Below are 15019 nucleotides of genomic sequence, written 5' to 3'. Positions count from 1 at the left end.
AATTATGTTTCATGTTATCTGTGATAATTCAAACAACCGCGGCCTCTAGTGTAATTTTCAAATAATGATATTGTACACATTTCATTGAAATAATTTATTTTAGTCCATACATCAATAATGTGCATTAGACCCTAGGTTTTTAGATTTATCTATTATAATAGTGGTCATGTAGGGTTCATAATGATTAATGTAGAATTAAACGACAGAATAAGTTACATACAAACTAATTAAATTACGATTTAAGATAAACGTATTAAAAAACACGTGATTTGTGATTATGATGATAAGATTGTTAAGAAGATTTGAAAATATCTTCATTGATATAAAGAATTATGAATTAAATTGTTATTTTACTTTATAAGCTTGTGTAAGTTTTGCTTATTTATCAATAAATATCTTTAACTTGATGAAAAAAAACGTATTTAGTTAGTCAAGTAAATATTCGAATATTAGCTAGGTAAAATAATGTCCTTCGAATTGTCATCATCTTACAGTCTTAAGTATGGTTCAATCACTCATTGAAATATTTTTTTAATGATTATGACCATACCTAGTATAGTATACCAAGTATGTTCAACATCATTAGAAAAATTCGAGAAGTTAATTATTTTTTCTGATGTCTGAGTATTTACTTGACTTGCTGTATGATAGATATATCTATGACTACTAAAACTCTCTTAATATATTAGTAATTTTAAACAAAAAATTATATTTAGTTTAGTTTTTTTTATTTATTAATTTATAAATGGTTAAATATTGTTTATGGCCATGAATTATTCTTTAAAAGGTTAACAACATTACTTTTTTAAATGGCAACATCTATATTTAATGAGTTTATGTAATATGAATAAATGTAAATGATTCAACTAAAAAAATGACTAGTTAATAACTGCTTGAGGATATATCCATGAAAGCTTTAACACATTCATAGTTAATAACTACTTAATAACAATATTTTAAAAGTTATTAATATTTTTTAATGTAGATGACTAATGTAATATGATTTTTATCATTATGCATTTCTCTGTCAAATTATTTCTCTCGTGCAACTAGAAAAATATTCATAACTACTGAACTACTTTTAAAAAAGTTATTATCAATTATTCGTTTAACATTTTTGAATATAGAGTAAAGAAAGAGTGTGACAGAGTAATTAGTAATGATAAAAATAATATAATCTACGCCTTATCTGCTATATATTTAAAAATAGATGTATCTTTTGAAATTGTAGGTAAAAAAAAATTGTCATTTTTGATCTACTAAATATTTTGCTATACTTTTTTTTTTTAACAATTTTTATCACTTTGTAATTTGTCTCTAATAAGAAAAAAAATTTATTATTTTTAATTGTGTAATTTGATTACAACAATAATAATTTTTTTTTATATTCACAGAATAACCAAAAATTTTAATTTTAATTTGATTGAAGATATGCTTTAGGTGAGTAAACTTTGGCATTAAATAAGTTGTATGATATTTATAATGTCTGTTAATATATTGCAAATAACTCTAAATAAATCACTTTTTAAATTATTTAAAAATTATTCATCGTGGAGTAATAATTTATCAGTTGTTTTAAATAAATATAAAAATGAAATGCCAAATTTTCTAAACCATAATGAAAATCAGATACATCCTGAAGTTGAAAAAATTGAAGGTGATTTTACTATTTTAAAGTATGTATGTTCACAACCGAAATTTGATTTTCAACCTTTACCATTGGAATCATTAAAAAAATTAAAACATTGTTTAAAAGCAAGCAATCTATCAAATTATTGTGGTGACCGAAGTTATTATTTTATTGGTCCTTTAGCAAAAATTGAACATGCTTTAACTAAATTTACTTTAGTAAAATTGATTGAAAAAGGATTTAAGTTAATATCAGTCCCTGATATATTACCAGATGAGTTAATTGAAAAATGTGGAATGCATACTAAAGGTGAACGTACTCAAGTTTATAACTTAAATCCTCATTATTATGGCAATACATGGTGCTTGGCTGGAACTTCAGAAATGGCACTTGCTGGTTTTTTAATGAATAAAAATATACCAAAAAGTGATTTACCTTTAAAATTATGTTCAATTAGTCGGTGCTATAGAGCTGAAGTATCAAACATTTCTGAAGAAAAAGGAGTTTATCGTGTACATCAATTTACTAAAGTAGAAATGTTTGGAGTATGTTTACCAGAGGACTCAGAAAAAATGACATTATATTTTAGAAGTATTCAAGAAGAGTTGTATTCTTTACTAGGTTTACATTACCGTGTATTAGATATGGCTAAACATGAATTAGGGGCTCAAGCTTATCGTAAATATGATATTGAAGCTTGGATGCCTGGACGTAAAAAATATGGAGAAATTTCCAGTTGTAGTAATTGTTCTGATTATCAAGCTAAAAGATTAAATATTCATTCCAATGGTAATTGTCTTCATACTGTCAATGGTACTGCTTGTGCTATTCCACGTTTGATTATCGCATTGGCAGAAACACATCAAACTGTTGATGGATCGATAAATATTCCTAATGTACTAAGTCATTATATTACTGGAAAAAGCTTATTTCAAAATCTTAGTAGTTTTCCCAAACTTACTCCTGTTCAAGCTCATAGATATGAATAATGTTAACATAAATATAATTTTTTTTCTAATAGTATTTATATTTTCATTATAAATAAATGTGTTAAATTTGTTATTAAATCTAAATACTTGTTATTATATTTTTTTAATATTAATGTTCAATTTTCAGTATCATGGAAGAAATTACAGTTCTACAATCAATGTTAAAAATTTTGGATGGTAAAAGTTCTATGAAAAAAACTATTATAGAACTCTTACCAACATTATTAAATAGTTTTGAATTAAATAAAGAATCTGATATTTATAAATTAATTATTCAATACTCACAAGTTATTTGTAAACAATTAATATATAGTCAAGATGATACTTTATCAGAAAGTTTAAAATTGCTGTTGGTTTCATTTATTGATATAGTGCAAACATGTAATATTAGTGACATAACATTACTTTTAAACAATTGTATTAAGTTATGCAGTGCTCTTAATTTAAAAACCTGTAGGGATGAACAATTAGAGAATAGTTTGTTTTGTACTGAAAACTTGTATAAATTAAGTAAAGTTCAATCTGACCAGTGTGTACAATTAAATAACTTAATAGATATTTTAATAGATATTTTATTTGAATCAAGCTTAAATAAAACTCGCCTAGAAAGTATTTTGAAATATTTATCTAATGTTATGTCACCTTATTGTGCAAATGTGATGTGGTACAAAGCTAAATCAGTGATTGGAACAAATCCAGAACGCATTTTAACAATATTATACAACTTGCAGTGTTCGTTACTTCAACCATCATGTGCTACTACTTTGTTAAAAGATAAGGATTATTGGGATTTTATTTGTATCTTTTTAACATATGAAAATTCTATTATAAGGGGATATGCTAATACACTTCTTGGAGCATCATGTATAGAATTTTTAGATGAAAACTATTTATATAGTGCAAATACAAATAAGAATGATTTCAGACAAATATGGAACGATTATGTTATAGTTATGGAAACTTTAGAAAACACTCAACAACATTTAGTTTTGCCTATACTAAATACTGCCAAAAAAATTGCTTTATCATATGAAAATTCTGAATCTGACATTTATTCTTATAAACTACCATTAAATTGGATTTTAGCATTGTACAATAAAATGACAAAGCATACATCCAAGCATGTAGTATTGGTTAGTATAGACATTATCACTAATATGTCTAACTCATTAATTAAAAAAGAAGAACAATTTTTACAATTGTTTGTTATATCTTTGAACAATATTTTTCTGTATAAGATGTCAAATGATGTATATTTAGTTACGCCAAAATTAGAAATGAAACTAACTAGATGGCTAAATACATTGATGAGTTCTGATGATGGAAAATGTGTGTTTGAATACTTTTTGTTTTACTTACCATCAGTTAAATGGTCCTTAGTTCCCTTAGTTTATATAACTAAATCACTTTCAAATATCAAGGATGTTTCATCATGCCAAAATGTCGTAGATCAAGTTTTAAAAATGCTTGTAATTACCGAAGAAATGCCAAACTCTTATTTAAAAACAACAATCTATTCATTTCTATTTGTATTTATTAGCAAATTTTTTTCATTTCCTAATACTTATTTACTTTGTGATTTATTCAAATATATTGTAATGTATAATAAAAACACCGAATCGTGGAAATTAATTGTCAATTCAATGAAACATATTGCTAATTTAGAAAAAATTGATCAACAATTATCAAAAAACATAACTGAATTCAAAAGCATATCAGCAACTACTACTGGATTAGTAATTTTATCTGATATTTTTGGAGATAACATAAAATGTATGGATTATTTAAATAATACACTGTCTAATGTTGAAAATATTTCTATTTATTTGTTAGAATTTTTAGAAAACTTATTAAAAAAGGAATATGAGCATGGAGGCTATGACGAATATTTAAAAAAAATATTAGACGAAAATATTTGGCGTTTAACTCTGATTTGGATTAATCAATGTTTTTTAAATGAAGATTATATGGATAATCTAATTATTTTTAACTATCTTAATAGGACATTGTCATCAAATAGGATACCTCATACTTTGGTGACTTTTGAACTAATGATTATTTGGTTAAATAAATGTTATCTCATGTTTGAAAACAAGACAGGTAGTTTTACAATTTTAGCTATTTATAGTTGGATTGGGTTATTTGCCATAAAGATTTCTGAAAACTCCTTAAAAAGTGCCTGGATTCTGGCTACAAATAATTTATTTAAGAATGGTTATTTTTCACCTTTTGGTAAATTATTTTATCATTCATCAAAACTGGGATCACATATAATTCCACAATTAACAATAATTAATACTTATTTTCAACTTTGTTCTAATGTTTCTGAATTAAATATGGAAAACTTGTTTAATTGGATTAGAGAAAAAAATTTAGAAAAACGAGACAACTTTTATAATACTTATTTAAAAGCAGCGATACACTGTTTGAGAAATCTTTCTACAGAGACTCATAATGAGCAAATCATACTATTTGTAGAGTCTTGCTGGGAATTTTTAACTTCCTGTAGGATATCATGTTTTCCATTATCAACCAAAATTTTCATAATAATGGCTTTTGATGACCACTTGCTTAGAGACAAGAAATATTCTGATTTTCTTTGTAACCAGGTCAGACATCAAATTTTAATTAGTAATTTCAATTAACAATTCATAGAATGGAGGATGATTTTAGTATTTTTTTTTTAGGTTATGCAACCGTTATTAACTAAAAAATATCGTGACAAATTTAGTGTTTGTTTTTCATTGTATTTAATTGATTATATTTTGCAAAATAAAATTGAAATAAATAATTATCCTAATTTTACCTCTTCACTATCCCAATTTTTAGCTAAATGTGTTATATACAATATTGAACGTTATGGAGCAATTAAGTAAGTTCAATCATTAGTTTTGAGTAAATAATAACTTGATTTAATTGAAACTGGTATTATTATAGAATTGAATGGGATACATTTGAATATATACGCTCATGTAGTGATTTACCAACCATCAAAAGTATTTCGTAAGCACTTTTGTTTTCTAATATACCACATTTAAATTGATTTAAATATTTGTAATTTTGAACATCTAATAGTAAAAATGATGTAAAAACATAAATCATTTTATGATATTTTTTAATTAAAAATAATTGTTCCAATATTTTGTAGAACTAAGTTTTTACCTGATGATCGCTGTTTGCGTTTTATTTCAATTGTGTGTTTGTTCAAAATTAATAATGTTGATTTATGGAAAGATGTTATAGAAAGAATTCTTCAACTAGAATCATCATTTCCAAATAGAAAATATTTTCATAATTCTGAGTTTTCGAAGATTAAGCAAAGAGTTACTCAGTTTTTACTTATTACACTGTGTAATGAACATTTTGAGGTTTGTTTTTAACAGTATTAGAAGTAACAGTAATGAAACTACTTATAAAGTAATTTTAGTATTATTTAATTACTAAAATAAAAAGTAATTTAATTTTAATTAATTGTTCAAGGGAAATTTTGAAAAATTACTCTTAACTTTATCTAAAACGATTTATTTTAAAAGTTTGCATTATCCTTATAGGACTTATTTAGAATTATATACTAAAATTTAATATGAAAAAAGTCTTCTTTCCTGCTTCTCATTTGTATCAAAATTTAAATATTTTTAAGCCTTTCCTCCTTGGGAACAATTTTTCCTATCAATTTCCAATAAATAAGTCTAGAGATAATAGTCAAGATTCAAATAATACTATCCAATTAAGTTATATTTATTTATTAGAATATATTTTACACTAATTTGACTCTTTATTTTTAGTTTCGATGCTTGGTTTTACTATAATGTGTTTTTTTTTTTTTTTTTTTGTCTGTTACCACTGTTTATTTTGGAGTTTAATTAATTTAATCTAGTGACATTATTTTGAATGAAATCAGTGGCTATTTAGGGATAGTAAATGGTAAATGCATCCTTTATTGTCAGCCCTTTGCTAATATAAAAATGTTTGATATTTTTTTGCTTTTTATCAGTACAAAATTAGTTAAAAAATGATTGAAAAAGTATTTATGATAGCTTGTCACTTAAAAATTTTCGTTATGTCCCTTCACTCTACAGTTTTGAATTTCTAGATATGTTCTTGAGTGAAGTCTCATTATAATTATTATTGGTATAAGTGAATTAATTAAAATAAATATCATATTTAACATATAAATGACAAAAGTTACTTCCCTTGTAGTTACTTTTTTCTCAGAAATGTAAATTCATTACTTGTTATATTAAGTAATTTTTAAATAGTTTAATTTCTAATCTATTGAACAATTTGTAATTTAATTTAATTACCAAAAAAATTAATTCAGTGAACAGTGGTTTTAAAATATATTTAAGGTTTATTTATTCAACATTCATTCTTATTTTCTAGTTTATTAATATTTTGAATAATAATGTTTATCAATGGTTACTCTCAAGTTTGAAAGAAGTATCTCATATTCATAGCATTGCATATCAAATAATATGGTTGCTAGTTTTAATTTATAACATGAATATAGACATATCAAAAAATTTGTGGAATGACTTTAAAAATGTAATTTTTATTTTATATTTTATTATAAGTAAACTTTTTTTTAATAGTATTTTTATTTTATTTTTTAGGCATATGGAAATCAGAATTATTTGTGTAGTTTTATATCTGTTGTTTATCATTTACATACAGTTTGTAAAAATGAAATATTTACAAATGAAGCTATTAAATTTCTCATACCTCTTTGCTTTTCAAATGGTTATAAAATTCGATTTTATGCCCAAGTATTATTATATATTTGAAATTACATCATTTTTTTATATGAAAAATTATAAAATGTCAGTAAATGAATAGTTAGAAATTCAAATTGTAATGTAAAATATTTATAATGTAATCACATGAGAAAAGATATTACTTACTTTATTGTAAAAATTTGTTCACATAAACACTATATTTTTCATAGGTAAAAGTGTTATTTTGCAAATGTTAAAAAATCTCTGGCTTCCTTTGTGTATATGAAAATACAACTGATTTTAATGTCTAGTAGATAGATGTAAGCTTAAATTTATATTACTTGGAAAATTATTTAAAAACTACCATAGTCAGAAATTTATTAAGATGCTCTTAGGCTAAAACAAGATTATATTCATTTTTTTTACTTTTTGTGATTTTTTGAATCTTTTTTACTACAGTATTTCTCTCTTTTATGTAATTTTTATAACCTTTTTGACTACTTGAATTATTTTTTAAATAAGTGATTAAATTAACATACACTGACATTTTATATTTAAATATAAGACAAAATTTCCTTGTGAATAGTGATGTACTGAAAACCATAATATTTTAGTAGAATTAAAAAAATATATAATATTTGTTTATAATACTGGTTTTAATTCATTTTATCACAATCAAATCGCTTGAACATTTTTAGTTAAAACTTAATAATTAGTATAGTATTCATTTACTGGTAATGTTACCTTATCCTAAGAATAATTTTTAGTATTGTAAAGTCAAAAATTTTCTTTGTATTACTTTATTATATTTTTTTATTAATTTGATTAACATTTATATTTAAGGTGACTGTTAATAATTTATGTTCTTATTGTGATGGAAAATATACAATATTGTCAGAATCTATTGAAAAAGTAATATTTGAAAATGAACAAGCTAAAAAATATGACAATCCTTTTAAAGATTTTTTCTATCAAAATCTAGATGTATTAAAATCACTATCATTAAAAGTAAAATTCTTATATTTATTTCTTAATTTGTTAAAATAATCTTTTTTTAAATGATATCTTAAAATGTATTCTTTATATTTAGAATATATGTATAGAATTACCTAGATTGTGTAATGTAGTGTATGATGAGAGATTTCCATTAGAATGGATTGAGAATTTTCCTATTCGTACTAAATTCAATGAAGGTTATGATCTTTCAACATGTTCCATTTCATTATTTATTGAAAAAAATACTACCTCAGGTACAAATATAATTATTTAAGATACTAATAACAAACTATTATTTAATACTTTTTGATAAAAATATTAATAGTTAAAAACATCAAAATATGAGAAGCAACAAGGACATTTTCATATTTTGATTGTTTTATTATTATGCTATTTATATTTATTGCCCTGTATAAAATCTATTGCTTGTAATTGAGAAAAAAAAAAGAAAACTTGTATAGCCATATAATTAGAACTTTGTTGCTATGCATTGTGTATGTTCTTCTGACTTTAGTTGTTAAGGTCCCTTACTAACATTATTTATCTATCTCCAATAGATATTATTAAATTTCTTTTAGAAATTAAATTTTTGGCAGTCAATGTATCTTATTACGTTTACTTATTCCTTACTCTAGGTAGCAATTAAAATATTATTTTAGAATACACTGTTTTTATATTAAAGTTTTTTGTAACATTTTTAAAACTTAAAATATGAGAATTTTGAGTTAAAATAAAAATAATTTAATTTTAATTAGATACATTTTCTTTAATTTTTTATTTAATTATCTTACATTTAATTAACCTAACTATTATTTATAACTTATAATTGTATTAATAATGTCAAATAATTAAAATAATAATTATTATTATAATAAACTGAATTTTTTTTCAGTAGTTTTTTTAACTGAATTTGTAAAAGTTTATTTTTGTAGGTATGGCAAATGAAATAACTATACCTGGTAATACACATCATGCTCAAAGAAAATATATACCTGTAAAATCTCATGATGATAAAACAAAAAAATCTTCTTTGATAGTTGTTGCCTCTTTAATTGAAAAATTAACTAATTTGGGTGGCTTAGCCAGAACTTGTCAAGTTTTTGGAGTTTCAACCTTGATAGTTGACAATATTACTTGTATTGAAAAAAGAGAGTTTACAGCTTTAAGCATGACAGCTGAAAAACATCAAAATATTGTAGAGGTATTTTAAAATAATAGCTGAATGTTCCTCTAAAAGAAATTCATGATTCTGTTAGTGATATTAAGTTATTCATTTATTTTGTCAAAATAAAATATAAATCAATAAAATGCACATTACAGATGTCAATTTTAAAAGAACAAGAAACACTATTATATATTATATATTGAATAAGCTACAGATAGAAGCCAGTGCCAATCTATTTGGCTGCCATTATGTAAAACATGTAAAATCAAATGTCACTAAGTTTTTAATTGACAGATATTAGTCTGTTAAACTTTTTTCTTTTGCTCTTTTTATCATAATTTTAGAAAGTGACAAGCATTTACATTAATATTTTACCCTTTATTTTTCGGCTATTTTTATTCTCAAATCATCTTGAGCACTTAACCAGTACGGATCTGATACTATTCATGAAATAATGTAACATTAATGTATAAAATGTTACAAATACTATAATTTGATTTTCATTGAATAGGTAAGGGTAAAAAATTTAAGATCATACTTGCAAAAAATGAAAAATGATGGATACAAAATAATTGCTGCTGAACAAACTGTTAATAGTAAAAAACTTCATGAAACAGAAATACCATTTAAAAGTGTCCTTGTTCTAGGGTAAATATAATAAAACTTATATTTTGGATTAAAAAATTTAAATAGTTTTCATTTTTTTTTAATAAATAAAATTTTTTAAAGAAAAATATGTTGAATCAAACATTATTTCATTTATTTAATCATATAACAATTTTTAAATTTTAAATATTAGTTTAAAACTAAAATATATGCTAATTACTATATATACTGATTAACCTTGCAAACGTCTTGTATTATGCCTATTTTTAATTAAATTTTTAACTTTTTGCTTTCAATACTCCCTATTCATATTCTAATACCCATAAAATAGAAGGTTTCCTTTAAAAATAAATATATTTTTCTATAGTTAATATGATAACTAATAATATTGTTAAAATATTTTTCAGGAATGAAACGTCTGGTATTCCTCATAATTTGTTAACTTTAATGGATATGTGTTTAGAAATCAAACAATTGGGAATTGTTAGATCACTAAATGTACACGTGGCTGGTTCTCTCCTAATATGGGAGTATACTAAGCAACATTGTCTACAACAATAATTAATATTATTTCATTATGTAGAATTGTCTTTTTTAAATAAATTTAATAAAAAACAATACTATGAATAACCTCTATTGTTTTTGTTCACCTTTTATGAGTAGAATTACAGATACCAACAAATTGAGTAGATAATGTATATATATTTACAGGATGATTTTTTTATTATAACCCACTCAATTACTTACAGAATAAATATAATTTAAACATTTTTTTTTATTATTATCTTTAGTTACCCATTATTCTTGAATCATTAACTATGTAATACTTTTTAAGTTCATCCCTTATACTTAGTAAGGATGTCAATTTTGTTTTTTTGAATGGGAACACATATTTTGAATTTAATAAAATGTTTGACTTTTTAATTTAATAGTAAATGGAATTCAATTTTTTAGTATAACTTTATTTGTTTATTAGATATAAACATTTATTTAAAGTTTCAAATTTTTGAGTTCATATACATGTATAATACACAAGGGATTACAAATACAGGTAGCTAATTGGTTTTTTATTACATTGCTGTCACAGTCAAGGATTGTGTATTATTAATTATGACTATCAATAGATATCCTTCTGTATTGTTAATTAATGTTAAAACGAATCTCAACCACTGTCGGGCCGCCCAGGACCTGTTCCGGCGGGCGGCGTACGAGATGGGCACCGACGTGTGCATAGTCTCGGACCCGCACGCCGGATCGGTCCGGGACTCTGCCGGCTGGTTCTTGGACCAGTCCGGCAGAGCGGCGATCGGCGTGATGGACCGCGGACATCGAGTCGGGCGACGGTTACATAGTGGCGAAGATAGACGGCATCGACGTCTTGAGCTGCTAAGCGCCGCCCAGCTTGCCGATCGTCGAACTCCTCGAGCCCGTCTCCTCCTGCCTACGGGCGAGGAGGCTTGGGCGTCGCGGGGAGATCGTGGCCGGGGATTTTAACGCCCACTCCCCGGTCTGGGGGTCGGCGGACACGAATCAGCGTGGCGAAGACCTGTTGGACCTGATGTCGGCTCTCGGGCTGGTGTCAGCCAACAGGGGCTCCACCCCAACGTCCGAGGGTCACTCCTCGAGCTCGGTAGTGGACGTCACGCTGGTGTCCTCGTCGCTGCACCCGCACGTGACCGGTTGCGACCATCGGTACATCGTGTATGAGTGTGGCGACGGCGGCCGTGCCCCGCGAGCCGTCTCGCGGTAGGCGAGTGGGTTGGCGGGGCGGACCGGCCACGGACGTCGACGCATTCGAGACGGGCTTACTACTAGCTCAATGGTCGGCGCCCGCTATACCGGACCGACACATCTCCGCGAACGAAGCGGCGGAGGAGTTGGACCGGAGGGTGGACGCAGCCTTTTTTGTTTTTTTTTTTTTTTCCTCCGATCGGCTTGATTGTGGACCGCCCTGGAACTACCGTTAGGTATTACTTCAGGGCGGCCCACGCCGTCTTTAAAACTCACACCACCACGTTGTGAATCAGCCCGAAATTAATCAAGAGCTGATTCACAACGTGGTGTGGCCTCCCCCGTTAAAGCGAAGGGGGCACAAATAACTCACGAAACAAAAATATAAAAACATAAAACACGAATACCTAAGGCGCCGGCCTAAACCAGCGCCTCAGATCCTCCTGTACCGGGCGGCGCGGCTGCCTCTGTCTCAGGCGTTCAGCTTCCTCCTTCTTTTTCAAGACGGACTCGGCGAACGCCTGGACGAGCCTCCACGCTTCCCGGCTTCCCAACATCAGGTCCACCATGGACCCGACTCGAAACGTGGACCCTAGTCGAGACTTCAAAGAGTCCCGTTTCTGGGCCCACGCCTCGCACCGGAAGAGGGTGTGCAAAGCGCTATCAGCCTCTCCCGGGCGATCCGAACAGTGGTCGCACGTCGGCGCGGCTGCTTTACGAATACGGTGTAAGTACTCGTTAAAGCAGCCGTGGCCGGACATCACTTGGGTGAGACGATAAGTCATCTCACCGTGAGTCCGGTCCACCCACCTGTCCAGTCGATCGGGTCCTATGAGGGACCTGGTCCACTCGCCTCTCGTCGTTTCCTCCGAGAGGCGAGTCCGCCACCGGAGCATGGTCATCCGCCTGAGCGCTAGGCGGTCCTCGGGTTCGAGGGACCGGTTTCGCTCTCGGCGGAGCTCATGCCCGGCGGCGCGTTCCTCGGCGAGCAGGTCGGCGGGCGGCAGTGACGACAGGATACCCGCCGCCACTCCGGACACCGTTCGGTACGCCGAAACAGTCCGGATCGCCGCCCGCCTCTGCACCCTGAGCAGGGCTTCCCGGTTTTTTGACGAATACTCAAGAGTATCCGCCCAAACCGGGGACCCGTACAGGAGGACCGAGTGTACGACGCTGACTAAAAGTCTGCGCCGCATCTCTCTCGGCCCTCCCAGATTGGGCATGATTCCCGCCAGGCAATTCATGACTTTCTGGGCCCGTTGGGCCGCACGAGTAATGTGCGGCCCGAACTTTAGACGTTTGTCTATGACGAGGCCCAGATAAGTCATGGAGTCCTTAAGCGGGATCTCCACCCCCAGCACGGCGAGTCGTGGAGGAGTGAACTTGTACCTGCCCGTGAACAAGACCGCTTCGGTCTTGTCCAGGGCGAGGCTAAGTCCACTCCCCTCCTGCTGGATCCAGGCGGAGACTGCGCTGAGCGCGCAGTTTGCCCGGGATCCAGCCTCCTCGGCCGAGACGCCTTCCGCCACCACCAGCGTGTCGTCCGCGTAGCAGACGACACGCACGTGCGGTGGTAGCGGAACGCGAAACACCGCGTCGTACGCGATGTTCCACAACAGAGGCCCGAGAACTGACTCTTGCGGGACGCCTCCCGTAACAGGTCGGATTCTCGGGCCCGCGGCGCTCTCGTAAGAGATGACCCGATCGCTAAAGTACGACCGGATCATCCGCCCGTCCCTGCCACCCCGCAGACCCGAGGAACGTCTGCCCCTCAGGCTGTGGGCGACACCCTCTAGGAGAGGGGCGATCGGCTGGTTTGGCGACGCGTAGCAGCTCATGACGTCAATGCCGCCAATCCTCGCCGCTACGAAGCCGTCGCCAACCTCGATGTCAGCGACCGTGAGGCCGCTGCTCATCACTCCGATCGCCGCTCTCCCGGACCGGTCCAAGTACCACCCCGGGGCGTCCTTGATCAGCCCGGCAAACGGTTCCGAGATGACGCACACGTCGGGTCCATAGTTGGACCCGAAGGACCCACTCTAGCCGAACCACCCTTAGATACGCTCCGCAATCTCTCCAATATGGAGGGTTTTACTGACGCATGTGGGAGGGTGGCAGCTTCCAAATTCAAATTCAGTCTAGTCTCCAAGCATTCAATTGCCAATACCCTCCCGTCTATTTCACCGGTGGGAGTGGCTTGGTTACCACCACTCCCTGCAGTACCAACCTCGTGGTTGGCTGCAGAAGCCTGCCTCAACACTCCTGCATTTAGTGCGTATTCGATTAATGACGACACCTGGTGGGTACGCCTCCCACCAACTGCTGATACTGGGGTATCCAAGTCCCCTGATGCAGTAACCTTCTCTCCGCGCTGTACCATTTTCATAAATAAATATATTTTGAGGGGGCTGCCCTCATAGCCAGTCCCTCCGGCCAGTGAGCGGCTAACTTCACTGGTTGCGTTGCCATAATTCTCCGTTCTCACCCAAACGCTACCGCTTATTCGTCCATATAGGCTTATTTCACGGCTATCCTATATATCTACAGGATTAACAAGCGTCTGGGCGGCTCACTGTCCGCGACCGCTTATTCGTCAGTCCAAATGAATGGACTGCTTATTTCGCGGCTAACTTGTATATCTGCAGGCCGTTCTTTATCCACAACCTGAGGACGCACCCGATTCCCCGAGCTAGGGAGAACACTTCGGACCCTTGTCCCCAAGGATCCTCAGCTGACAGAATCGGGCCCACCCGCCCGTTATGAAATTACCCTCGATCGCTACCGTTTCTTCGTCCATTCTAGGAGTGGCTTATGTTGTGTTTGTGGATCTCTTTTATTTTTTATTTAATAAAGAACACTAGATTACTTTTACTTTAATTTAGTTTATTTTATTTATAATAACATAATGTGCTTGTTACAGTCCTATATAATAATATATATGGTGGGTCATGTATATATCATGTCAACCAGGTCGCACAATGATAGCATTATCAGTGCATGCATACTACAGCTTATATCACGGCTACTCTGCATATCTGCAGGGTTAACGAGCGAACAAGTAGCACGCTATCCGCGACAGGTTATTCGTTAGTTCAAATTAATGGACCGCTTTTTTCGAGGCTAACCTACATATCTGTAGGCCGTTCCTCTACCTGTAACCTGAGGACGCGACCGATTCCCCGAGCTA

At 31.8% G+C, this 15019-nt stretch overlaps 2 protein-coding genes across 5 annotated transcripts; both read left to right on the top strand.

Annotated features, from left to right (window-relative positions):
- The first annotated feature begins 43 nt into the window (after nucleotides 1-43).
- On the top strand, nucleotides 44-10731 carry LOC126897321 (probable methyltransferase TARBP1). Of its 4 annotated transcripts, XM_050670841.1 has the most exons (13): nucleotides 46-367; nucleotides 1395-1440; nucleotides 2747-5228; nucleotides 5307-5491; nucleotides 5557-5622; nucleotides 5768-5987; nucleotides 7003-7164; nucleotides 7233-7385; nucleotides 8178-8342; nucleotides 8425-8584; nucleotides 9263-9531; nucleotides 10007-10143; nucleotides 10509-10731. In XM_050670841.1, exons 3-13 carry the CDS (start codon nucleotides 2751-2753, stop codon nucleotides 10660-10662), a joined length of 4149 nt encoding a protein of 1382 aa, XP_050526798.1. In that variant the 5' UTR covers nucleotides 46-367; nucleotides 1395-1440; nucleotides 2747-2750; the 3' UTR covers nucleotides 10663-10731. The 4 variants fall into 4 exon arrangements, 3 of the variants coding, with proteins under 3 accessions (XP_050526806.1, XP_050526798.1, XP_050526814.1); XR_007702073.1 differs by lacking the exon at nucleotides 9263-9531 and having other exon boundaries at nucleotides 44-367; XM_050670849.1 differs by lacking the exons at nucleotides 10007-10143; nucleotides 10509-10731 and adding an exon at nucleotides 9651-10000 and having other exon boundaries at nucleotides 44-367; nucleotides 9263-9581.
- Nucleotides 1597-2619, top strand: LOC126910443 (serine--tRNA ligase, mitochondrial). Its single transcript, XM_050693019.1, has 3 exons — nucleotides 1597-1789; nucleotides 1868-1991; nucleotides 2088-2619. Exons 1-3 carry the CDS (start codon nucleotides 1597-1599, stop codon nucleotides 2617-2619), a joined length of 849 nt encoding a protein of 282 aa, XP_050548976.1.
- Nucleotides 10732-15019: the final 4288 nt, after the last annotated feature.

This window comes from Daktulosphaira vitifoliae, unplaced genomic scaffold (assembly GCF_025091365.1).
Source record: "Daktulosphaira vitifoliae isolate Bord-2020 unplaced genomic scaffold, ASM2509136v1 Scaffold_1, whole genome shotgun sequence".
In the NCBI taxonomy this organism is placed as follows: domain Eukaryota; kingdom Metazoa; phylum Arthropoda; class Insecta; order Hemiptera; family Phylloxeridae; genus Daktulosphaira; species Daktulosphaira vitifoliae.
The sequence above is the reverse complement of the archived record's forward strand: the minus strand, read 5'-3'. Positions and strand labels throughout refer to the sequence as shown.

Excerpts from the sequence above, each read along its gene's own strand:
- LOC126910443 (XM_050693019.1), top strand. The coding sequence starts at position 1,597 with ATGCCAAATTTTCTAAACCATAATGAAAATCAGATACATCCTGAAGTT. Across the intron at positions 1,790-1,867 it reads AAATTATTGTGGTGACCGAA|GATTTAAGTTAATATCAGTC; the intron begins GTTATTATTTTA and ends TGATTGAAAAAG. Across the intron at positions 1,992-2,087 it reads CATTATTATGGCAATACATG|TCGGTGCTATAGAGCTGAAG; the intron begins GTGCTTGGCTGG and ends ATGTTCAATTAG.
- LOC126897321 (XM_050670841.1), top strand. The coding sequence starts at position 2,751 with ATGGAAGAAATTACAGTTCTACAATCAATGTTAAAAATTTTGGATGGT. Across the intron at positions 5,492-5,556 it reads GAACGTTATGGAGCAATTAA|AATTGAATGGGATACATTTG; the intron begins GTAAGTTCAATC and ends GTATTATTATAG. Across the intron at positions 9,532-10,006 it reads AACATCAAAATATTGTAGAG|GTAAGGGTAAAAAATTTAAG; the intron begins GTATTTTAAAAT and ends TTCATTGAATAG.